At 39.2% G+C, this 26,413-nt stretch overlaps 2 protein-coding genes across 3 annotated transcripts in view; both read right to left on the bottom strand.

Moving 5' to 3' along the window:
- The window catches only part of DNAJB14 (DnaJ heat shock protein family (Hsp40) member B14), a 47,941-nt gene extending 26,788 nt beyond the window's left edge, over positions 1-21,153 (bottom strand). The window contains exons 1-3 of one of the 2 annotated variants that reach the window (XM_026015607.2): positions 20,746-20,949; positions 14,752-14,834; positions 4,749-4,920 (exon numbers count right to left, since the gene is read on the bottom strand). In XM_026015607.2, coding sequence (XP_025871392.2) covers positions 4,749-4,903 — 155 coding nt within the window. In that variant the 5' untranslated portion in view covers positions 4,904-4,920; positions 14,752-14,834; positions 20,746-20,949. Of the gene's footprint in view, positions 1-4,748; positions 4,921-14,751; positions 14,835-20,745 lie in introns of both variants that reach the window. The other variant, XM_026015606.2, reaches the window with a different exon arrangement.
- Positions 21,154-22,463: 1,310 nt separating this feature from the next.
- Positions 22,464-25,027, bottom strand: H2AZ1 (H2A.Z variant histone 1). Its single transcript, XM_026015639.2, has 5 exons — positions 24,611-25,027; positions 24,096-24,173; positions 23,692-23,805; positions 23,180-23,309; positions 22,464-22,903 (listed from the first exon to the last, which is right to left on the bottom strand). The coding sequence occupies exons 1-5, from the start codon at positions 24,611-24,613 to the stop codon at positions 22,842-22,844; spliced, it is 387 nt and encodes a 128-aa protein (XP_025871424.1). The 5' UTR covers positions 24,614-25,027; the 3' UTR covers positions 22,464-22,841.
- Positions 25,028-26,413: the final 1,386 nt, after the last annotated feature.

Here is a 26,413-nt window from a genome sequence, read left to right as displayed (position 1 = left end):
GGATTCCAATCTGAAGTCTGACTTGAAAATCCTGCTATCTCAGAACCAGACAAGGAAAAGGAGCCCTTTAGACACCAGAGTAACCCATCTCTTTCTTTCTGTTTGCTTTTCCAATCAGTGTTTAAACAAACTTTTCTCTCATAGTTATTTTCAAATGTTGACTTTGGTGCCCAAAACATGCCTTCTCCACCCTCCTTCTTGCTTAGTTTCTACAACTTCTTCAGTCTTCAACTTAGCTTTCCCTTTCCTCAAGAACTCAAATTCCTCAAGACTAGGTTTGGTGTTCCTCTTATATTACCCCCTGCAAAGCCCTCTGGACTTGAGCCCTCTCCCAGCAATGACCACAATGTACTGAAGCTATCATGTCTGACTACTCTTCTAGACTATAGGGCCCTTGAAGGCAAGGATTTTGTCTTGTTCATCATATGCATTGAATGGATGAATGATGGATAGACAGATGGATGACTGGGTCCATCTGAGGGCAGAAATGGTTAGGATCTAAAAGTTAAAGGTGATAAATGCTATACTGAAAATATAGATGGCACCAAAAGTCAATTTGGAATAGAGGATAACGGACTGTAGGACAAGGAACAGTGCTGCGAATGTGACAGATACTATCTGGATGCAGAAAACAAAAGGAAGTGATCAACAGAACTACTAAACAATCCTAAAGTCATTATTACTTGGTTTGCATGCATAAGACGATTAATTATACACAAGATTAACTGTAAAATTGTTTTGTTGAGATTTCTTGAGCATAAAAGCCTAGGCAATAGAAAAAGGCAGCCCAACAGAGGACTGCTGGATAGTGTAGGGAAATTAGGTTGGAATCCACAATCCTCTAGAGATGGGTCATAATGCTAAGAATTGTCACAAAGACAGGGAGTCTGCATCTCCCTCTCCTTCTGCCCCTCCCCCCAACTCATGTGCTCTCTCAAATAAATAAAATCTTTAAAAAAAGGAAAAGAACTGTCACAAAGAGAAAAAAGGTAGGAAAACAATTACTTCACTAATTCTTAAGGGTAGCTAGTTTTACCATATCCTCCCTGCACTGAGTTTTTCATCATATATTAGAGGAGAAATTTTTTGAGAAGGCAGCAGAAAGGTATCAAGTTGATATCATCAATGCACAGGCTGAAGACCACTATATATTTCAGGTAATGCTCCAAATGTACTCATTTACCTAATTTTTCACATCTGAATGAGAAATTACCATTCACATATTTATTTTAATTCATATTTCGTTCATCATTCCTTCACCAATTAAATGCATTTGTCATACTTCTTAAAATTCACTCCTTACTGAAAGATTCAAACTTTCTTCTCCATCTTCACCAAATAATTTTTTTAAAGAGATAAAAAAGAAAATAAATTAAAAAGAAGTAACCTATTACCTACCCTGGAAGGAAGTATTATACAACCAGTCCAGAAAGACTGCAGCCTCAACAATCGAGAAGTACATCTAGTTCAGCCTCTATGTCTTCCTTTATGTGCATGAAAGCATAGTGGATAGGGCAGGAGAGTCCTCTTTCAATTCTTTTTTGCATGTTATAGCTGATCATTTAAATAGGCTCCAATTTAATTGGTGTTTAGGGAAATATTTATACCGAGACAAAGGTTTATTTATTTGTTAAGTTTAGCAAAATCATTTCTTTTCATTTAAAAAACTGCAGCTTAAATCAAATCCTAATCAAATCCCCATAATTCAAATGACTTCACAATTGTACAAAAGTGTTCCCAATTGATAAATAGTATGATGCCCCAGTTAATGCTTTCACATTGATTTATAAATTTTTTAAGTAAAAGATGGGCCTTTTTTTCAATGAGAAAGTAAAAACTTCAAGTTAGATCTAGAACACGTCTCAATAATTTTTCAATATATTTCAACTCAAAGACAACAAACAGTGTTTAGTTACACAGAATATTATTAGCTCTACAAAGTTATACACTTCAGTCTTATTGTAAGCTAGCTCTTACTTATGCAATGGATGCAGTATTATTGCATGGCTTCTCCCATTGAGCCAAACTGTCACTGAGCAACTTGTTTGCATAATCCTGCTAACACAAGATAACATGGCTTTCTTCAGAAAAAAATCCCCTGTGTATAGGTAAAACAAAAAACAAAACATACAGCATGTAAGTGTTTGCTGGTGATCTGTTACCTCACTAAAGCAACACTTATGAAGGCTAATATAATGAGTAAGTGTTACCTATTTCGGCCAAGCAACTCACAGAAGTTATCAACTGAAGTACTCTGATAACTTAGGGATTCTATTAAAGAATCATTCAGTCACATTTAGTTTTCAAAGGAAAAAAACTGCATTTAATAAAAAAGGGATAAAATTATTGACCAGAGAAACAATTTCTAGTTCAGCTATACTACTAAGCTAATACGGGATCCCTGGGTGGCGCAGCGGTTTGGCGCCTGCCTTTGGCCCAGGGCGCGATCCTGGAGACCCGGGATCGAATCCCACGTCGGGCTCCAGGGGCATGGAGCCTGCTTCTCCTCCTTCTGCCTGTGTCTCTGCCTCTCTCTCTCTCTCTGTGACTATCATAAATAAAACAAAATAAAATTCTTTAAAAAAAAAAAAAAAAACTACTAAGCTAATACTTAAACCCAATAAGAATTCATGGTTTCAAACTTGGCTGGGTTCTCAATGCTAACCAGCAATCCTTCCTTTCCCTTTGCTTTACCCCTCTGTAAATTTTCCATACTATCACAACTTCCTCAAGCTTCCAATCTCATCTCTTTGCTCCTAACTCTCAGAGGATAACCTCATCTCCAATTTCACAGAGAATATAGAAGCCAACAGACAGAAACTCCCTCAACACCATGTTTCCATCTTTCCAGTTCTGGCCATATACAAAGTGTATCTGTACCTGCCATCATCTGTCATTCTTCCATTCTCAAAATACTCCAAGAGATAAGAGATAGCAAAACAAAAGCACTGCTTTTCCTTCCTTCTTTCTACCATACCTTGATTTACTCCTCTTTTCCTTTCAAGGTGAGATGAGAGGAAATAAAAGATGATTTAAAAAAAATAGCACCAGATTTAGGAAATTCCTATTTTCCAGAACTTTCAACTATATTTTTTTCTAAATAGAAATCATATACAATACAATTGAGTTTATTTGGTTCTTTTAGTAAAAACATACTCTCCCAATAGAAAGTAAATTCTACAAGAAAATACAATTTGTTTTCAAATAGATGTGGTTTCCTGGAATGCATTTCAGCACACTATTTCATTAAAGCTTTATCTTAAAGAAATTCAAAGGTCTCTCATTTATTCATTTACTTACTCAGCCATCTCTGACACAATACTAGTTATAAAAGTAGTTAGCAAAATTACTTATTTCCCAAAAGTGCTTCACTATCATTCATGCTAATCAAATACCCTTTACCATGGCTTCCCCATGATTAGGGAGTCTTTTATCTTTTCTTTTTTCTCACCAAATGCCAAGATCTGTGGTTATACTCAGACAAAAATGTTACAATCAAGCTTTAGTGTCTAAATACATTGGGGGAAGAAGAAAAATGTAAATACACTGATTATTTGATTTAAAATGATTCAATTCTAAATTATGGTAAGAAAAAAAAGAACTAAAAAGCAATGGAGAAAAATGGTGAGAAAAAAAAAAAGTAAGATTAGAAGAAAATAGGTAAGGAAAATGTAAAGAGAAAGATAATCTAGTTTTACCTACTCTTCACTTGAGCTATTTCTCTGTACTATAATTTAATCTCCATATGAATTGTCTGATTAACCACTGTTTAGAGTTTTTCATCCTTACACTTTAGTTTACCTAGAGAACATCAGTACAATATAAAATACAGCTTCCCTAAGTTGTAGCAGAAAACAAAACAGCATTTTCTATAGTGTTTCATACTCAAAGGTTCACTTTATTGCCAGAAAATCTTTTCTTAATTATATAATCAGTTACGTCAGATTCCCAAGACCCAGTTCACAATTTTCCAACTCTACCTAATTCTACTTTAAGTAGAAGTGTATCATGGGGTAAAACTAGAAACACAGAGGCAGGATCATTAGAGTAAGAAAAACATTAAAAGAATAGGATATTATAATGTTTGCATATATATAAAGATGGCCTAAAAGAGAAAAAAAAAAACTATGCTACATTAACACAAGTAGGAATTTGAAAATGCTGTTGCTATGGCCCTCAATTTTCTTCTCATGTGAAATTCTACTTTCCTACATACAGAAGACAAAACAATTCTTTATCCTCTGTTAATATAGTTATCTACATATTATACTTTGTCAAAAAATTCAAATAATGTTCCCCAAGAAAAAAATATCTGGAAGCAACTTTGTGCCTTATAGTTACTTTTATTTAAAAGATGGAACCTGGGGATCCCTGGGTGGCGCAGCGGTTTGGCGCTTGCCTTTGGCCCAGGGCGCGATCCTGGAGACCCAGGATCGAATCCCACGTTGGGCTCCCGGTGCATGGAGCTTGCTTTTCCCTCTGCCTGTGTCTCTGCTTCTCTCTCTCTCTCTCTATCATAAATAAATTAAAAAAAAAAAAAAAAAAAAAAAGATGGAACCTTCCATAGAGTTGGTACTTTACAGATTGAGTTGGTAAATAACATAAAGCATAAGATACCGAGAGTTCAATTCTTCCATGTTTGTTCTTTCACTTAATTATAGTTCACACACTTATTTTTAGGTGTTATAACATTAAAATATTAGATTAGTATCAATTATAGTTGAGATGTAAGTCATATTTATCCCTACCTGAGAACTCCATCTATTTGGTCTTTGGTGTAGCCTTTTCCACCTTCATTACCACCAGATGTGCTGTCCTTTGTACAATTAGGCTTGCTCTGACCTTGACAACCTGATGGTTTTCGGCAATGAGGGCTATTTCCAGCGGTGCTTCCATTTTTCATAATTATTTCCAATAGTGCTGTAGAAAGATAAAGAAAGCAAACTATGCTATGTTACATCATGTGCATACACATGATCTTGAGAAGAAAGTTATAAAGCTGAAAATTAAAAATCACGTACTCCAAAAGTATTCACCACAGGGTTTTTAAAAATAAAATATAATTCCTTACATATCTGTTTACAGACCACTCACTAATCATTACTTAGAAGTAGAATATTAAGAAATTAAACCTAGTAACTCAAAAATACTATCATTTAATTCCTTATGACACATTTTCACTTGTCATATCATGGTGAAATTATAGAATACCAAAGAAAAAGAGATAGTCTTTAAAGAAGCCAATGAGATTAGCTACCAAGAAACAGAAATTAGACTTTCTATTTATTTCTCAACAACCACCATGGTAGCTAAAAGGCATGGAAATAATATCTCCAAAATGCTCAGAAAGAATAACTGTCAACTTGAATTCTGCACTTATTTTCTAGAAAATACAGAAGATCAAAAACATTTTCAAAGAAACAAAAACTGACAAAATTTAGCACTAAGATTTCACTAGAGGATACTGTAATATATATGTTTTGGGCAGAATGAAATGCTTCCGAATAGGTGAAAATGTAAAACAGAATGGTGAGCAAATTCTGTGGTATATGTATGAGTAAATCTAAACATTGAATCTATAAAACAATAACATATTTTGTCTAGGATTTGCTTTAAAACACTGGAAGAATATAAAAGAGAAGGTAGAGAAAATATATATGAAATAAGATTGGCCATATATATTCATAAAGGTTAAAGATGAGAGGGCAATAGGAATTGATTACACTATTCCCTTTCCTTTTGTGTATGCTTAAAACTTTCCATAAGTTAAAACTAAACATAAGGGACACCTGGGTGGCTCAGTGGGTTAAATGTCTGCCTTGGACTCAGGTCATGATCTCAGGGTCATGGGATGGAGTTCTGAGTCAGGCTCCCTCTCAGTGAGCAGTCTGCTTCTCCCTTTACCTCCACTGTTGTACATGCTCTCACTTTCTTATTGTCTCAAACAAATAAAATCTCTTTAAAAAGATTAAAAAGAAAACCTTAAGCATAAAAAAAAAGAACTAAAAGGAAGAAGCAGAGAAATCCACCATGGTGATAGAAGATTTAACACATTTCAATTTAACACACTTCAATGTCAGTTATTAATTGACACAGGGGAGATAAAAAAAAATCACCAAGGACACAAATGATATAAACATCTAATTTATCCAGCTTGATCTAAGTAAGATACACACACACACACACACACACACACACACACACATTATGTCTAACAATTGGTGAATATTCACTCTTTACAGGCACACAGGAATAAAAAAAACTGGCATTATATAGCTAGACCATAATGTTACTCTCTTTGAATTTCTAAGAAGTAGTCATGTATTCTAAGTCATGTATTCATTCAAAGAAGCACAATGTATTTAAGTAAGAAATCAATTTTAAAATTTAAGTAGATCACAAATAGGTTAGAAAAAAAAATCAAGACAACTCATGTACCAAAGAAATAATCATAATAGAATTGAAAAAAAAATGAACATACTACATATCAGAACATGAGAGTCAACAAATGGTGCTGGGGCAAGTGAATATTCATTTGGATCCCTTTGTCACCATATACAAAAATTAGCTTAGAACAGATCACATACCTAAATGGATGTGTGAAGTAAATATAAGGGTAAGAAAAATTTCTTCCTAGAACAAAATATAGGAATACATCTTTGTGACCTTGGGTCAGACAAAACACTTTTAGATAAAAGTACAGGTAACAAAGAAAAATAGAGAAACCAGACTTCATCAAAATTAAAAACTTTGTCCCTTCAAATAATATTATCAATAAAGTAAAAAGACAATCCACAGAAAGAGAGAACATATTTAAGAAATCATACAACTGAAAACACATACCCAATAAAAACACACATCTATATAAAAACTGGCTCACAAATGTTCATAACAGCATTGTTCATAACAGAAAAACACTGGAAACAATCCAAATGTTCATCAATTGATGAATGGATAAATAAAATGTGATATGTTCATACAATGGAATATTATTCAACAATAAAAAGAAATGAAGTACCAAGGAAACAACAAAACTAAAAGGCAGCCTATGTAATGGGAAAAGATACTTGCAAATGACATATCTGATAAAGCGTTAGTATCCACAATCTATAAAAAACTTATCAAACTCAACACCCAAGACAGATAATCCAGTTAAGAAATAGGTAGAAGACCTGAATAGACATTTTTCCAAAGAAGACATACAAATGGCTAACAGACACATGTAAAAGATGCTCAACATCACTCATCATCAGGGAAATACAAATCAAAACTATAATGAAATACCACATCACATCTTTCAGAGTGGCTAAAATTAACACAAGAAATGACAGGTGTTAGCAAGGATGGAGAGATAGGAGAACCCTCTTATACTCTTAGTAGGAATGCAAATTGGTGCAGCCTCTGGAAAATAGTATGGAGTCTCCTCAAAACCAGTCTATGATCCAGCAATTTGCACTACTAAGTATTTATCCAAAGGATACAAAAATACAGATTCAAGGGGTATATGTACCATGATGTTTATAGCAGCATTATCAACAATAGCCAAAGTATGGAAGGAGACCAAATGTCTATCAGCTGATGAAGGATAAAGATGTGAGATGTGAGATGTGTGTGTACACACACACAGACACACAGACACACACACAATGAAATATTAGTCATCAAAAAAACCGAAATCTTGCCATTTGCAACAACATGGATGGAGCTAGACTGTTTTATGCTAAGCGAAAGAAGTCAAAGAAAGACAAATACCATAAGATTTCACTTATATGTGGAATTTAAGAAACAAAACAGGCGAATATATGGGAAGGGGGCGGGAAAAAGGGACGGAGGAAAACAAACCACAAAAGACTCTTAACCATAGAGAAGAAGCTGAAGGTTGAAGGAGGGAAGTAGGAGGGGGATGGGCTAGATGAGTGAGGGGTATTAAGAAGGGAACTTATGACTGAGCACTGGATGTTGTATGTAAGTGATGAACCACTGAATTCCATTCTTAAAACCAATATTGCACTGTAGGTTAACTAACTAGAATTTAAATAAAAATTTGGGGGAAAAATGAAGTACTGATATGCTACAACATAGATGAACTTGAAAACATGCTCAGTAAAAAAGAAACCAGTCACAAATATTGTATGATTCTATTTATCTGAAATGTATAGAATAGACGAATGTACAGAGAAGAAAGTCTATTAGTCATTGCCAAGGGCTAGTGGGGAGGAAAGGTTGGAATTGGGGACAAACAAGGATTGACTGCTAATGATTATAGGGTTTCTTTCGGAGGTGAAGAAAATGTCCTAAAGTTGTTTGCTGCAATGGTTGCACAATTGTGAATGTACTAAAACCTGTTGAATGGTATACTTTAAATGAATGAATTATATGTATGTGACTTTTATCTCAATAAAGCTGTTATATATTTATTTTTAAAGACCCTAGCAGTGTTGGCAAATTTGCAAACATATAATTATTATATATATGTGTGTGTGTGTGTGCGCGCTATGTGTGTGCATGCATATATACACTTCTTTCTACTATATCTTTTCCCTAGCTAATGCATTCAAGAGGTCACAAAAAACATACATTCAGTTTTTATGATATCCAGTTGCAGATGATACAGAAAGGCTCTTAGATAGCAACCTATGTTATTAACAAGTATAGTATATGTTATATAGTTAATTTTTTATAGTTAATTTTTAACTATAGTTTAGCTTGTATTTAATGCAATCATAATGTTAACCTTGAGAGCAGAAGCCAGCATAGTCTAGAGGCTAGTAGTTCACAAAAATTCTCAAAAATTTTGTGAGAATTTTGGGAACAAGGATGTGACAAAGTTAATATTTTAAATCTCTACCAATTCCCTTAGAAAATCTGAGCAATTAGATAGCAAAACCAAAATCTAATGCACAAAATCCTAAAATACCAGAAGGTGAGGAAGAACCACCAATAGCTACAAGATCTATGTGGGTTTTACCATCTGTGTGGGAAGAAGTAGAGCACAGTAACAGGGTATTTGCCAGTCCACAGAACAAAAGAACTCCAAAATAACCCACAATGACTGCCTATATTACAACACAGCAGGCAAAACTGAAGAAGGTATGTAAAAAAAAAAAAAGAGTTTTGCTCACTATAGTAGCATGTGAATGACATACATGGTCCACAGTAAACTTGTAAAGGCGTAGAAACTGCAGGCACTACAAATACTCAGAGCTAATCAGTCAAAACTCTCATCCAGAACAAAGTCACATTAAGAATCTTCTAGGAACAGGACCCAAGCTGAAGAGGGCAGGGGCAATAGAAGAAATAAGAAACCAGGGCACGTGGGTGGCTCAGTCAGTTAAGCATCTGCCTTCAGCTCAGGTCCTGAACTTGGGGTCCTGGGATTGAGTCCCAAGTCAGGCTCCCTGCTCAGCAGGGTATCTGCTTCTCCTTCTCACTCTGCCCCTCTCCCCAGCTCCCACGCACTTCCTCTCTCTCTCTAAAATTTCTTTCTTTTTTTTTTTTTTTAAGATTTTACTTACTTATTCATGAGAGACACAGAGACAGAGGCAGAGACACAGGCAGAGGGAGAAGCAGGCTCCATGCAGGGAGCCCTATGCGGGACTTGATCCCAGGACTCCAGGATCACACCCTGGGCCAAAGGCAGACGCTAAACCGCTGAGCCACCCAGGGATCACCTAAAATGTTTTTTTAATTTTTATTTATTTATGATAGTCACACAGAGAGAGACAGAGGCAGAGACACAGGCAGAGGGAGAAGCAGGCTCCATGCACCGGGAACCCGACGTGGGACTCGATCCCGGGTCTCCAGGATCGCGCCCTGGGCCAAAGGCAGGTGCTAAACCGCTGTGCCACCCAGGGATCCCCCCTAAAATCTCTTTTAGCAACTTTACTAAGTTATCTTTGCCATAAAATTTACACATGTTTAAGAAATATAACTTGAGGGCACCTGGGGCGCGGGGGGGGGGGGGGGCTCAGTCAATTAAGCGTCTACCTTCAGCTCAGGTCATGATCCAGGGTCCTGGAATTGAGTCCCACATCAGCTCCCTGTCCTGCAGGGAGTCTGCTTCTCCCTCTGCCCCTCCCCCCCATTCGTTCTCTTTCTCTTGCTTGCTCTTGGTCTCCCAAATAAATAAATAAGTAATAAAAAAAGAAAGAAAGAAAGAAAGAAAGAAAGAAAGAAAGAAAGAAAGAAAGAAAGAAAGAAAGAAATTCATGATGAAGTGGAGAAGGAGAAAAGAGAGAAGAAAACTTATATAGCAAGGTGACATATTTTCAAACATTACCCAAAAACCGGAGAAGGAATTCTGTGTATTTAGAAAGGCTAACTAACTTCACATAAAAATGACTATAAAAAATAAGTAAAAGAAAATGGTAGAACTGATACCTGATACAAAGTTATTGTGAGAAAAAAAAAAAAGTAAATAGGAATAAAATAAATCTCTGAAGACAATGAAAGCATACCACAAAGACTTGCCAACAAAATAGGTAAACACCATAAACCACTACCTCAAAATAAGCTGAATTTTTAAAAAGTTATACATAATATGAAAATATACCATAAATCAGAATTAGAACAACCCCCAGAATTATTCATTAGATGATGAAACTTAGATGATGAAACTCAGGAAAGACTAAGAAATAAAAAAAGAAAGTCAATTCAAAAAAAAAAAAAAAAACTAGGAGAAACGAAGAATTAACAAACTACAAATAATGTATAAGCAAAAGAGAATGTTAAAGGGGGAAAATTTTTTAAATTAAAAATTGAAAAGGACAAAAAGTTAGAAAGAAAAAGGCAAATACTAAAAATAGTTTAAGAATATCCAACATATATTTAATAGGATTCCTAAAAAAAAGAAAATAAAGCATAGGAATAAAACCAATAAAACAATAATTGGAGAATACTTTTCCAATAAAAACATCTCAAACCATACAATGAAAGGGCAAATCACATACCTATGAATATTGGCACAAAATGACCAATACCACAATATATTCTTTTAAAACTAACTGAGCATCTAGGCAAAAAAGATAAAGCAACTTAAAATGAAAGAAAGTTAGATTGTCATCAAACTTTGCTTACCAGTAGTATTTACAAAAAACAATGGAATAACAAATTTAGATACCCAAAGAAAGAAAATTTCACCCAAGTACTTTGTATGCACCAACTAACTTCAAGCACTAAGGCCACAGACGAACAGTTTCCAACATTCCAGAACTTAGGAGCATAGTCCCCACAAGCCCTTCCTAAAAATCTACTAGAGAACAAGCTTCATGAATCTCAAATAATTATAAATACATTGATATAAGGACTGATGGTGAGCACTAAATGTGTAGTGACCTACAGAGATAAGACTAAATTACAATTAAAAGAGAGAGCATATAACATGTAATGATAATATGCTCTGACACTGTAGATGGATTCAAATATTTTTAAAATGGTGGGCTTCCTTTGGCTTGTCTTTTACTTGAAAAAAAAAAACACAAAGTATTGGTCTTCTTTTCTGTTCTCTTCTCTATCTTTTGGCAGCTGAAGCCTAGATGAAGTTTATTGGACCCAAGAGGACAATTACAGCCAAAAAAAAAAAAAAAAAAAGGGCTGAGAATGATACTACATATATGGAACTGGAGAAAGCTAGAGTGAATCCTGGACTGATATCAAAATTAATAAAGATTAAATTACTATACATATACATATGCCCATATACAAACACATATAACACACAGATATATACACCTACATACATACATTCACACATACATATATTTCTTAGTTCTGTCAACTGAGAGGACCTAAAGGCAATCCCAACCCTGCAGCAAGAAGCCTATCTAGTGCATACATCTTAGTTTCCAAGTACCATGGCTAATTCCCAGGACAATAAAAAGTGAACCTGAAATTTTTTTTGTGCCAGAAAGTAAGGAAGCTCAAAGAGTGATTAAGATATGTCAAAAAGACACAGGAGTCAACTTGAAGGGACTTCTGACTAAATCTGAAGCAATCTGAGCATCAAAATTACAAATAATAGTAATGGGGGCACCTGAGTGGTTCAGTTGGTTGAGTATCTGATGCTTGGTTTTTGGCTCAGGTCATGATCTAATGGGTCATGAGACTGAGCCCCACTTCAGACTCTGCCACTCAGTGAAGAGTCTGCTTGATTCTCTCCCTTTCCCTCTCCCTCTCCCCCTATCTGCCCATGCACTCTCTCTCAAATAAATAAATCTTTAAAAAAAAAAAAGGATAGTAATGGATTAAATATGAATCCATGACTCCAAACTAATAAAGTTGAGTGCCAACTAATCCATTATAGAAGGAATGATAGAATTAGAAAATCACCATTTGACAACCATTAGAAATTTATTTAGGAAAAGAATCATTGATGGAGCTAAAAGGAATTGGGGAAAGCCTATTGGTGAACAGGACATTTACACAGTTTCAAGTATTTTCCCACAAAATATTTATTAATTACAAAGGGGAGAAAAAGTAAGTTTAGAATGGAGAAACCTAATAATAACCACCTCAAACAATTGATCAAAATTAGCATCATCCAATAAAGCCTATATCACTACTGACATGTTATACTAAGAAAACAACATCACTTCTATGTATTCCTGACAAAAATTCATATGAAGAAATGTCAAGCCCAAGTTGAGGGAAATCTGGAATGCCTGGGTGGCTCAGTGGTTGAGCATCTGCCTTTGGCTCAGGGCATGATCCCGGGATCCAGGATCGAGTTCGGCATCAGGCTCCTTGTGGGGGGCCTGCCCCTCTCTCTGTGTCTCTAATGAATAAATAAATAAAATCTTTTAAAAAATCGAGGGAAATTCCAGAAAATGATTATCCTGTACTCTTCAAAAATGCCAAAGTCAAGGGAAAAATATGTCAAAATAATGCAGCAGGTGTCTTTTTGCTATCAAAGACGTAATTGGAAAGATTGGCAGAATCCGAATGAGGTACGTGTTAATTTCATTAATTTGATGGTTATACAAGAGTGCCCCTATCCTAGAAAATATACACTGAATTATTGAGGGGTAACAGGACATCATATCTGCAACTTACTTTTAACTGACTCAGGAAAAATTATAATAAGAACAAATTGTGTGTGTATACATGGGGTGAGGGAGACACCAGGGAAGGACAGAGGAAAGGTGTGATAAAGCAAGTGAAGTAAAATTTTATCAAGTAGGAAGCCTGAGTGAAATATACAAGTAAAGTCTATACTATTCTGACTTTCCTAGGAATTTTAAATTACTTCAAAATTTAAAAAAAACTTAAAATGGAGAGGGAAAATGTGGAGTATAAGCAAACACTTTTAAATAACTGTATTAGTGGAGTAATATTAGTAATACTACCCTGAAACTATTATGCATGTTATGCTGTGGCAAAAAGCTAAAAAAAAAATAATAATCATGACATATTCTATCATTTACCATGGCCTTGAGAACCAGCATTACTATTGTGGAAGGAAGGGGATGGAAATATAAGCTAGGAAAAAGAAAAAAAAAAAAAAAAGAAAAAGGTATATAAACTAGAGAAGTTTAATACCCCAAAGTGCTTAATTTGAATGAAAAGTAACAGTATAAACCCATAAGCTGTTTCAGCTTTAGAAAAAAAAAAAAGTTATTTCCTAGTCTGTACACTGAGAAGTCCCAGAGACAATGAACAATCTAGTAGCTACAGCATCCCTAGTTCCAGACTGTGATGTTGAAACACACACAAAGAAGCCAGGGCTTATTGGGAATATGACTGATTCCAGATCTGTCACAGAAAATGTACAAGAGGAGCCTGCAACATTCTGTTATAGCAAACAGCAAGTAACTATTAAAGACTATTGGGAATCTGTCTGTACTGAGGAGCTAAAATCTAAAGGGGTTTCCCTACTGGCCAAAGACCTAACAAATAATACAGTTGACCCTGAACAACCCAACCATTAGAGGCACCAACCCTCATGCAGTTAAAAATACCCATTTAACTTTTGACTCTCTAAAAATCTAACTACTAATAGCCTACTATTGACTGGGAGGAAGTCTTACCAATAACATAAACAGTCAATTAGCGCATATGTTATATATGTGTTATCTAATGTATTCTTATAATAAAATAAGCTAGAGAAAAATGTTACTAAGAAAATCAGAAGGAAGAGAAAATATATTTCTAGTACTGTATCGTATTTATCAAAAAAAAAAAAATCTGATTAGTGGATCCACACAGTTCAAACCCATGCTGTTCAAGGGTCAACTATACTAATAGCTGCTTTTGAGAAAAAAAGGGAACCAACTCCTTTTCTTGAAAACTGATAAAAGCAATCAGGCACTTGTCTTTTCTGTATGAATTGTACCACTGTGTAACCATAAGACAGGAAAGGGGAAGTATCTCTTTATAGAAGTAGTTCAGCTAATAAATGATGAATTTTCTAAAACTTGTGGAGCCAGATATGAAAATGGTTTTATGTGTTTAGTATTTACAGGTGGACACAAAGTCCCTATGCATGCTAGTTAGAAGTTATCTATATATTCCCTTGCATTCTTAGCACAAAAATAATCTAGTTTTTTTCTGGACATCTTCCAGATTAATAGCTAGATGGTGAATATTGCTGAAGCAGGACCAGACTCTGTTTTATATTTTTAACATTTTTACTATACAGAAAACTTTTCTACGTCATGCATAGGGGCTCTGCTTAACAATGGCTACATGTGTACATGCACTCACACCAAACACTCTTTAGCTCCAAAGAGTGAAAATCTGGGCAAGTTCCATTACCTCTGGGTCTCAATATCCAGTTTTGTCATCTTAAAAATGGAATCAGCAAGGTTTTCTGTATTAACAATCTCTGGAACCAATGCCTGAGAAGGTAATATGATTCAGTTCAAATACTGCCACAATTTAGAACATATTCGATTTTTCTGATTTATTAAGTTCTCAGCTATCACATGAGATCTCATTTGCAACAATGTGTAGTATTACAAACATTAGTTGGGCAAATACAGTACTTACAAACCAGACTACATCTACTCTTGGTTTTCAAAATTATACATCATTTTATGCCTTCACTTTCCACACCTACTGTCTTGCTTTTGGGGTTTTGGTGGAATCTGCAATTAATTTAGGAATACCTATATTTCAGACTAGTGAAAAAGTAAATACAGTATTAAAAATGTTTACGTGAATAATCCAAAAGTGAAGAACCAAGATCTATTTTTATTTCCTAAGTTTCTACTGCACACCTGATGCATAGAGTATCCACCATTAACTAAATCTAAAATAAGAATGCATGATGTGAAAAACAAATGCATCTTTTCCTCTTCTTTACAAACCAGAAACAATTTTTATTTGTGTGATCATAAGAGTAATGTTTCTCAACTCATTAAAAAAGATATAACAAAGTAAAAATCACTTATGAATTCTACACAAGAAAAATCACTCAACCGTTTTGGTATACTTGACTCTAGTTATTCTAGTTAGCTGTTGAGTTTCTTATGTATGCTTAAACAAGATTAGAATAATCTACATATGTTTATAACTCACTTTTATTTCATTGTGTATTTCATTTTATATCAATAAATATCAATCCACTTTATTTATTTATTTATCTATCTATCTATTTATTTATTTTTCAGGACTGTTGCAATAGAGAAGTAATCAGGCTTACCTCTGAATTCAGCAAAGATAGCTGGGGATTTATGGCCAAAGAGCAGGATGAAGGGATCAGTGGATAGAAAATTACTGAGGCACATTATCATTTTTAATAGGCACATAGTATCTGAATCCAATGCAATTTATTTAATCAATTCCCACTAATGAATATTTATACTCTTTCCAAAATTTGCTACTGACAATTTTTATATATACATTTTTGCATACTTATCTGATTATTGAAAAGCTTCATTTGTGAATATGGTAAGCCATGATTAAATTAAGTTTCAAACCAAATTCAGTATTCTTTAACTATAATATCTGAAACAGTTTGGCTATTAGCTGAAATTTGGAGATCATTTTATAACACTTAACTCAATGTTATCGAAACAATTGTTCTGAATGTTATAATTCGTACTCGTCACTAAATTTTAATTAAGTCAGAAATAGAAAGAGAATGGAACTGCCTTAAAAGGAATAGGTTGGTTAATACTCCAGATGTGTAATGACAGTTTAAAAAGCTTTATTTTACTATTTTGAGTGAGGCAAAAGGACGGAACTTTGAATTTTTTATTAGATTTAAATTTTAAAAAATATAGCCAAAAGAAAAACAAGGAAAACTCTATATACATATCTCTCACATGAGGGGAAAAAACAGGGGACTATTTTAATTGCTATTGTGCTGATAGATGTTGCAAATTACATGAGTTACCCATTCATTAAAGCAGACACAGGATGGCTTTTTTTGAAGTTGTAGGCCACAATTTAGATCAAGTTACTAAGAAATTCTTGAAAATAATCAAAATGCTCTTTTCTGGAAAAAACAAACAAATCTGTAAGTCAAACTGCCTCCCAATTAGTATGAAACACTAAAGTTAATACTAAGTAAATAGCAATGCAAAACATTAAAATAGTGAGATTGTATCCCTCTGTGAAAGTCCAAAACATATCAATAATTCAATAAATATACAGTTTAAGAAACTAAAATGTAATTTACTTTTCTGCCTGCTGACATTATTTTTCCAGAATATGTAGTAGCTAGTAGCTAGTCATATGTATCAATCCTTTTGAACATAAACCAAACTCGAAGTACGAAAATATCTGATTATTTGTAAAAGTCAATTCACTTAGAAGTCCATTGCAATAAACGAACCATAAAATAATATCTTTAACTAAAACATAGAAAGCAATGATGTCCTAGATCCATTTGAAGATCAAGCTTTTTCCTCAAGGAAAACTCTTGCCAACTTTTTAAAGTGTTTTATCAATTAGACTGCTCACCTGGCAAAAATAAAATGTAAAGAAGATAAAAATTTTGGAATGTAGGTAGAATTTACTCTCATATTTTCCCATTCACTGTACAAGAATAATAGAAGTCAAATGCAATGTTTTCTTTTGCCCATCTTAGTATAACAACACATCAGAGGAACCTCCAGTCAAAACTGAGTTATAAGAGTTTGACAATAATCTAGAATAGGAGAAATTCAGAAATAAAATTTTAAAATTTAATTTTAATCAATAGCTTCAATTTCTTTCTACACTAAATATTTTCTCAGGACTTAAAACAAATCTTCTAGACCTTTCTTTCCCCTAAATTCTTAAATTATTCCATTACACATCTTCTGAGAACATTCTATGTAAAACACTTCACTAAGTATTTGTGTATAACTCTATTTCAGCTAATGCTCCCATAAACCCTGTGATGAAATCTTCATTTCACATATAATCAAAAAAGACTTAGAGATGCTAAGTAACTTGTCCTTGGTTACAAAATTGTCAGGGGCAAAGTCTGCATCTGAACTTTCTGACCACACAACTATAACCTATCACTTTACTTGGTTATCACAGACTGACTTTACAAGACATTGTACTATTAATTTTCACTGTTATTTTTCTTAATTTTCTCCATGTTCATGTCTTTAAGAGCAACAACTATGTTGTGCTTTGATATCTTATAGTATCCTTTAACAGACTGATTTCAAATTGCTTATATGATGGGGGCGCCTGGATGGCTCAGTCGGTACAGCATACAACTTTTGATCTTAAGGTTGTGAGTTCAAGCTATGTCAGGCACAGAGCTTAGTTAAAATAACAAAGTAAGACAAAACACTGAAAGAATGAAGTTTCTCAATGAAACAACAACAAAAACCCCACATCACTTATATAAGAATGACAAGCTACAAGTTTAAAGTTTCTCAGAGCCCCACACTTGTTAGACAGAAATAATACCAAAAAAATTGAGTTCTTAACTGTTAAATGCATTTCATGTATTAATTCATTTGATTCTCATAACAGCTTCATAAAATCTGTACATTACTGTCCCATTTTGTAGATGAAAGAGCCAAAGGCTAGAGAGGTTATCCCTACTTGCCTAAGATTAAGGATATTAGCTTGTAGGTAGAGGAGATAGGCTTCAAAAGTCAAGGTATTCTGTGTTGAGTGGTTATTTGCTTTACGTTAAAACTGTCTAGTACTAAATAATGGCTAAAATGAAACAATGTATTTATACAGTATGCAAAAAATTTTAACCATGGGCAATTATTTCTTGGATATGACACCAAAAGCACAGGCGATAAGAGCAAAGACAGACAAAAGAGATTACATCAAGCTTAACAACTTCTGTATATCAAAGAACATAACAAACAGAATGAAAGACTTCCTATAGAATGGGAAAAAAATGGGCCATTCATGTATCTGATAAAGGGTTTTTATCCAAAATATATAAAGAACTCCTACAACTCAACTACAAAACAACCCAATTATAAAATGGGCAAGGGCACCTGGATGGCTCAGTCCATTAAGTGTCTGACTCTTGACTTCAGCTCAGGTCATGATCTAAGTAAGGGTCATGGTATAGAGCCCTGCTCTGCACTTAGCATGGAGTCGGCTGGAGTTATCTCTCTCCCTCTGCCCTCCCCCCTACTTGCACACCCCCCCCCCATAAATAAATAAATTAATTAATTAATTAATAATAAATAAATGCTTAAAAAATAAGCCACTTTCTGTCAATCACCTGAGCTCTATCCTCAACACCCTAATAAGTAAAAAATTATTTTAAAAAAATGGCCAAAGGACTTGAATAGACATTTCTCCACAGATGATACAAACAAGCCAACATGTGTATAAAAGCATGCTCAATACCACTAATCATTAAAAAAAAAAAAAAAATGCAACCACAATGGGATATCACCTCACACTTTTCAGGATGGCTACTATCAAAAACAAATAAGAGAGTTTTGGTGAGGATGCAGAAAAATTGTAACTCTTGCACACTGTTGGTAGGAATGTAAAATGGTGCAATTGCAATGGAAAATAGAACAGTAGTTCCTCAAAAAAATTAAAAATAGAACTGTCACTATGATCCAGCAATCCCATTTCTGGGTATGCATGTGAAAGAACTGAAAGCAGGAGAAACTTGCAATGTGATACTTGCACACCCATGCTTATAGCACCATTCACAATAGCCATGCTATAGAAACAACCTAAATATCTATTGGCAGATGACTGAATAATGAAAATGTGGAGTGTGTGTGTGTGTGTGTGTGTGTGTAATGAAATATTATACAGTCTTAAAAAGAAAATCATATCATGTGCTACAACATGTATTTAAAGAACATTATGCTAAGTGAAATAAACTAGTCAAAAAACACAAATATTGTATGATTTCACTTACATAAGGTATCAAAAGTAGTAGAATTTTAAAAGTAAAGAAAAGTGTTGCCAAGGCCTGGGAAACAGGGAAAATAGGGAGTTGTTTCACTGGTATAGAATTTCAGTTCTATAAGATGAAAAAATTCTAGAGATCTATGACACAACAGTGTGAAAATGGTTAATACCACTGAACCATATGCTTAAAAATGGTTAAGTAAATTTCGTTACGTATTTTTGCCACATTTTTAAAAATATTAACTCCTTTTCTTTCACTTCCTTTTCCTATCCTCTCAAGTATAGTATTCAACAGCAGTGTAATGAAAATGTTAGAGAAAAGCAAACAATAAAAGAGCTTCAACAATATAAAAAAAATCGAGAAAACAATAAAATAAAACAGCCTCACATTCTTATTAACTTATCATTAGTTTTCTTAACCTAGAAATACCTTGAACCTCGAGCGAAACAGTTTTTAATTGGCAAGCCGATACAGCATAGTGGTTAAAGGCTTTCTGGAGGTAGAAAGCTCAAGTACTATTCTGACTTTGCTACTAATTACTCTGTGACCTTCGGCAGAATATTTGCATTCATTCATTCCCTCATTCATTCATTCATCCATCAAAAAGTCTGTTTACACATAAGTAAACCCAGTCAAATGAATTCCACCTCTACACAGGACTGCTCTGAGGAGTAAATGAAATAATTCATAGGAAACACTAGGCACAAGGCCTGGCACTTGGTCAGCGCTCGGTAAATGGTGACTGCTACTCTTACTTTAAAGCCTGCAGAGCAGAACATGAAGAGGGCGAATTCAAGTAAAGCCAGTTCAGCAGACTATTCCTTAGCGATTTGCCTGATTTATCGATAACTGAGGTGTTAGAAAATCAGATACTACTGAGGAAATCAATGCCAAATTTTGCTCCTGTCTTCTAAAAAAGTCTGTACCAGGGAAAAGCAATGTCATCTCAGGTATTCAAAATGTTTGCTTTGGGAACAGGGTTTTCTGCCCTAGAGGTGGTGGAACGGAGACCTGTGCCTTAGCCACTAGAGTTCCCCATTGCTCTCAGTTCACTAGGGGCCTAGGCCTTCCTTGAGGGCGAGGATGCGGTGGGAGGGGGCCACACGAGCCAACAGCCCTATAAGAAGCCCCCCCCCCCCACACACACACACAGTTAAGATGGGGCCAGAGAGATCTAGAAGAATGACAGCCAGACCCGTACAAACCGACCGGGGAACCGGGGACACTCGCCTGTCCACAGAGAGCCGGCACCTGGAAGGCAAGCTAGTGCGGAGGCAACCTCGGGGAGCCCAACCCAGGCCCGGCCCGGGACAGTCGGGGCCGCGCGGGGGTGTGGCGGGGTCAGGCAGGCCGGGGGCCCCGCGGGTTCCCGGAGGGGCGGCGGTGGGGGCGGGGGCGGGCGACGCGGCGGCCTGGGCAGCCGGCAGGTGGGGAAGGGGCACCGAGCGCCTCACCGCGGGCCGAGGGCAGTGGGTAGAGCTTCTCCGCCTTCTGCAGGAAGCGCTGGGCCTTCTCACGGTTGCCGGCGTTCAGGGCCTCCCGGGCGATCTCCACACATTTCTCCGCCTCATCCCGGTTCCCCTCCATGGCTTGCGCTTCCTTCCGTTTCCTCCAGCGGCGCAGCTACGGGGGACGGACTCCGCGGCCGCGGCGGAGGCGAGCCGGCCCGGGGCGGGGGCGTGCGGGGGCGAGCGGGGAGGAGAGCCGGGGACCGAGGCGGCGGCGGCGGCCCGGGCGGACTGGCGGGCTCACAGCTCCGCCTCCTCACGGCGGCCTCCCCGCCCCCCGCGGGCCGCTACGGCGCGAGCCGCATCCCTCCGGCCCCCCGGACCGAGCTCCCGGGCCTGGGAGGCCGAGCCGACGGTCTGCCGGTGCGCGGCGCCGCCACGCTCGGCGCCGACCAACGTGGGGGCCGGGGGGGCGGGCGATACCAGCCCGGCTGCCCGCCGGGGGATTCCGCCGAGGTGGGGGCCCGGCCGCCCGCCCGAGCAGCGCCCTGCCCCCTGACCTCCTGGCGGCCGGGGCGACGGGAGGGGGCTGGGGACGCCCGTTTACAGCAAAAACTCGGGGACCCAAGGGCTCGCCCCGGGGCCCCTCAGCCCTGGGAGGTTTCGGTCGGGTGAGAATCGCGCTGTCAGTCCCTAGGCAGCGCTTCCGGCACAGGTGTTCTGGAGCACAGTGGAGCGTCGTTTGACCCGAACTACGGTGGTGCTTTATTTATTCCCTTCGATTACAGCTGCACACCGTTTTTCCTGACCCGTATTCCGTTAAATTGTCTTTCGGTACACCCAGAAGGTACTTTATTTGCAGTTTGCAAATTATTCTGGTGAAAAGCCCTAATCCTGATCCTTTACCACCAAAACAAGGCAGAAACCACCGTTTTATTATCACAGAATTGACTACTTGTTGGATTTTCTCCCTTCTCCCATTTTCATGGCACCTCCTCGTGAAATGCTGAACCACGTCATGTTGGGTCTCCTTGGGGAGAGAGGGACCACTTATTGCTTGGGACTATCACCCAAATTAAAATTAGGGCAGGAACTTCCCACAAAGCCAGACTCAAAATAGGCCACTCAACCCAAGCAAAAAATACCTTTTTTCACGATGTTCAATCAAGCTATTGTTAGCACACAAATATGTAACTCAGGACTTGCAAAGAAATACTGATGCTCTTCTGGAAAATGCGAATAGCATGGGCCCTCTCCCACCCCCACCCCTCCCCTCCCCGGATGTTTAACGACTCAAAGATTTAACTCAAGCAGACTTCAAAACACGAAAAAACATTATCTTCAAAGTCTAAACTGCAAGTTCCCTCGGTGTAGGTATGTAGCTGTAACGCAGGACTTCCTTTACCTGCGCTCTCCCTCCCCAAATTCACCACACCAACAGCCCACCAATGTGATGCCACCACGTAAGAGTAGACACAGCCAACAGAGACCGTCAAGCCCAGCCTCTAAGAAACAGCAACCTGTCCCATTCCAGCTCCTGCCAACGTTTGAAGATCCTTAATAGCTCATTACATGTTAAAAAAATTACACTTGGGGGTTCTGACTTGGTTGATCTACAAGTCTACAATTTCAAGAGAAGAAATATGCTTATGTTACTACTGCTCTGAGTTACCTACTCAAAAGAAAGGAATTCCCATTACAATCAATCAAATATAAAACACAACTAGTTTGGGATATGACCTTTATTGAGCTTATCCACTGGAGTGGAAATAATGTCTGTACAAAACCAAATGTTTGTTACTATAACTTCTGCATCACAATTAAAATCCAAACAGTTTTTTAAAAACAGTCAACTCAATCAAAACCCACTACTTCAGAATCAATAGCTTCTTTGAAGCCACAGTAACACTTAAATATGGTTAAGACTCGAATGCAGAAATTTGGTTGGTTGGAAAGCTAATTAAACTTCCAACTTGCTCAAATAGAATTACAAAAAGGCAAAATTGTGTTTTTCACAGAGATACAGTCCACTGGAATCACCAACACTGGACAGCTGTTAAGAGTATTTAGAGTCCTGAGATAATAAGGAATCCAGGCATCCTTTAAACAGTCTTCTGTTGTCCTTTCTTCCCAATCAGAGATTTGTGGATGTGTGGAATAACACCTAGGAGAAGAACAGAGAGGGATTAATTCTACTTTTTAATATACATATTTTAAAAATCACACAACACTTAAAAAACCAAGACAATGTTCAACTTCAAAGAGGTCTTTAAATGCAAAGCTCAAGTATGTACAAATTCATTAAGTTCTATATACGAATCAAATTTCTTGGTGCAACGACACTGAAGTCGACTGAAAACAGGCCTTCTTCTTGACTAAGAATTAATGAGCGCTAAGGAATTTTTTTCTCCAAAGGAACAAAATTTTAGTATTTACATACCACCACCAGCAATTGTAGCCTTGATGAGGGAATCCAATTCTTCATCTCCACGAATAGCAAGTTGCAAGTGACGAGGGGTAATACGCTTTACCTTCAAGTCTTTCGATGCATTTCCTGCCAATTCAAGTACCTACAAGGCAGATTTTAATCAACCTCCTTCCAAACTTTCCTTAAAGTCAAATGTTAGTCAATCTCCTTCCACCTTTCCTTAAAGCCAAAACCCAGGGAGTAGAATCCAATCTCCAGGAGAGTAATCTACCAAATGTCGCCTTCCCCTACTATCTGAATGGCAACACAAGCAAACGGGGGCACGCAATTTTATTTCCAAGAGCAGCAAACTCCAAGCCCAGTAGGATCCCTCAATGAACACCAGCCCCCTCTAGCGTTCTCAGAAGCTTCTAGCCGTGATTAAGGCCTGGGAGTTTTTCTTGCATCACTTTCCTCCTTCCCTCTCGCCGCCTCCCCCCAGCCCCCCCAAACCTTTTCCAGATTATAGGCGTACACCCATTTACCTCTGCGGTGAGGTACTCCAGGATGGCTGCGCTGTACACAGCGGCAGTCGCGCCCACACGTCCATGACTGGTCGTCCTAGATTTCAGGTGTCGATGAATACGGCCCACCGGGAACTTAATTTTAAGCACACAAACATAAATGCACAAAGATGTTAGAGTCAAAGACGGCAATCTTACGCGCGCGCCAAAGCAAGGGGGCACGGACGCTGGTGCAGCAACGCGCCCCAGCATCGACACACGTGATCGGCCCCCCCCCCCCCCCGATATTTATCGTATCGGCGAACCAAGTCGCGACACCGCATCACCCACGCAAAGACCAAACGCCCATCTAGAGCGATGATAAACAAGAAAAGAGGCGGAAAGAAAAACGCCACAATCCCTGGACTGCACGAGCCACCACTGACCTGCAAGCCGGCTCTCTGTGAGCGGGAAACCGCCTTTGTCTTGGCCTTTCCGGAGTCCTTCCCAGCCTTACCGCCAGCCTGCGGCGCGCACACGCCCGCGAGCGAAGGAGGAACGGGGAATATAGGATTACCAGGGCGGCGTGCCCCTCCCCCACCGCGGCGCGGCCCAGGCGCGAGCGCGGCCCCGTGCCCAGCCGGGGTCTCCGGCCAGCCGCGCGCCGCAAGGGCGACCCCGCCCGCCCGCCCGCCCCCCGCGGCGCGCCCGCCGCGGCCGCGCGCCTCCGTCCGCCCGCCGGCCCCCAGCGGCGCTGCGCGCGCCACCCAACCGCCGCCGCCCGCCGCGAGAGCCGAGGCTGCTCCGCTCGCCGCCGACAAAACACCTCCCCCCGCTCTTCCAAATCCTGTCTCCGCGCGTTCCCAACCGTCGCCACTTCACCCCCATCCCCCGAGCGTAACGGGTTTTTCTCCCATCGGCAAAAACCCGCGGAGTCTTCGAGCGCCTCCGCGAAGTTTACCATTTCGAATTCTGCTGAAGCTCAAACAAGCAAGGCAGAGAAAGGACTAGTCAGACAGCCAGCGAGATCCCACCGCCTACTCCTCCGTCGCACCGCGATTCAAACTGCGCTGTCTCCCGCCTTCCCCGCTCCCTTTATACCGCTGAATGTTCCCTCATCCGGGAACTCGGATTGCTCATCCCACCAATGGCTGCCACCCGCCCTCGGGACGCGTCCTTGAGGCCTCAGCCAATGAGCAAGCGCAGAGCAGGGCGGAGGGGCGGGCGCTCCGCCGCTCGAGCCGCTATTGGGGCGTGGGGAAGGAGGTGGGGGGAGGGCGGAGGGATGGGAACTGAGGAGAAGAAGGGCACGGCGGCGGGAGGGAAGAAACAGAGCGAGCTACGCTGCGGGAGCGAGGAGACCCGCCGGCCGTGGTCACGTGTCCGGGGGAGGAGCCGAGAGGCCGGCCCAGGGGAGGGGCGCGCGGTGGCGCCCCCGGGCTCCGGCCCGATCCCGCCGCTGCGTGTGGCGCTCTCCTGACCTGGCTCCGTCCCGCACCGCCCACCGCCCGGTCGCCGCGGCCGGAGCGCTCCGAGGCCGAGACCCGCTGACCCACAGCCTTTTTTTTCTTTTTCTTTTTTTTTTTTCTTCCGGGGCCCGGGGCAGCCGCCTCCGCGCCCCGCTCTCCTCTGGTCTGACAGGTGGCGCGTCCGCGTCGCGGGAGGTGGCCCCCACTCGGGGAACCACAGGCTTAACCGGGATCCGGCGGTCCTTCGCGGCGGCAAAGCCCCCGCCTCTGGTCGCGCCCCGCTGCTCCCGCGGCCTCTCGAGCTGTGCCGCCCCCATTTTCTGTCCTCTCCACTTTGGGAGCGAACGGCGGAGCAGAGTCCCCTCGAGGGTCGCAAAAGGCCTTTTGGTCTCCGCACCGGAGGGCTTGGGCCGAGGCCGTATTCTTTCATCAAATCATAAACCATGTTTTTCTGGAGGCTGCACATCAGCGGGTCGTACTTGGAGCCTGATACCTAGAGCTGATTTAGTGACACCTGGAAGCCACTGTGTGTCAACTTTTCTATACAAAACCTTTCGCTACGTGACAAATGTTCTATAAATGTCACTGGGGTAACTTCTAACATGATTCACAGACGGTTACAGATGGTCCCTGTAATCAATTGCAAATGGTGGGCTTAAAAAATAGGCCCGAACACCGAGTCCTATGGTAACGCCAGCTACTTTGTCTTCCAACTAATGGATGAATAACACCTGTGAGCATCTCCAGACGCTCGTAGCGATCTAAGTATTTCATGATTATAGTTGTTAACGCTTTACCAGTATTTCCAACATGAAGTAATTTTGAAATAAGTGTTGAGTACTTTAGACTGGGTTTCAGTTTGAGAGATTTTGTCAAATGAGAGCACTTCATTTGGGAGCTAGATTCTAGAGAAGAGATTCCCAATAATTTTGGTACTAAGGCTTATTAGTTCCTCTCCTTGGAACTAAGGAGTTGTTAACGATGTCATCAATAGCAAGACTTAATCAGTTCCCCCACCGAATTTATACAATGACAATAAAAAAATAAAAATAAAAATAAAAACCCAACCCTGTGAAGCCTGATGTTACAGTACCTAGGCCCCACTGGACCTTTCTGCTATACAACTCACAAACCCACATTAATACCGACCTTCTCCAGTTTAGAGACTATGTTCTCTTGGTTATGAGGCCCAGCTAAAGGAATTCACTGTTGCCTTACCCAATAGACTTTAATAGAAGGAACTCAGGAACTGGTAGAAATGGATTCTGCTCTTCTTTCTTATTATGTTATCATAG

The sequence above is a fragment of the Vulpes vulpes genome, chromosome 4 (genome assembly GCF_048418805.1).
Source record: "Vulpes vulpes isolate BD-2025 chromosome 4, VulVul3, whole genome shotgun sequence".
NCBI lineage: Eukaryota > Metazoa > Chordata > Mammalia > Carnivora > Canidae > Vulpes > Vulpes vulpes.
Note: the sequence above shows the minus strand (reverse complement) of the source record. Positions and strands in the feature narration are given on the sequence as shown.

Coding starts and splice junctions, on each gene's coding strand:
- H2AZ1 (XM_026015639.2), bottom strand. Junction 23,806..24,095: donor CACAGAGAGCCGGCTTGCAG/GTCAGTGGTGGC, acceptor CTTAAAATTAAG/TTCCCGGTGGGCCGTATTCA. Junction 22,904..23,179: donor GGCTACAATTGCTGGTGGTG/GTATGTAAATAC, acceptor TTCTTCTCCTAG/GTGTTATTCCACACATCCAC.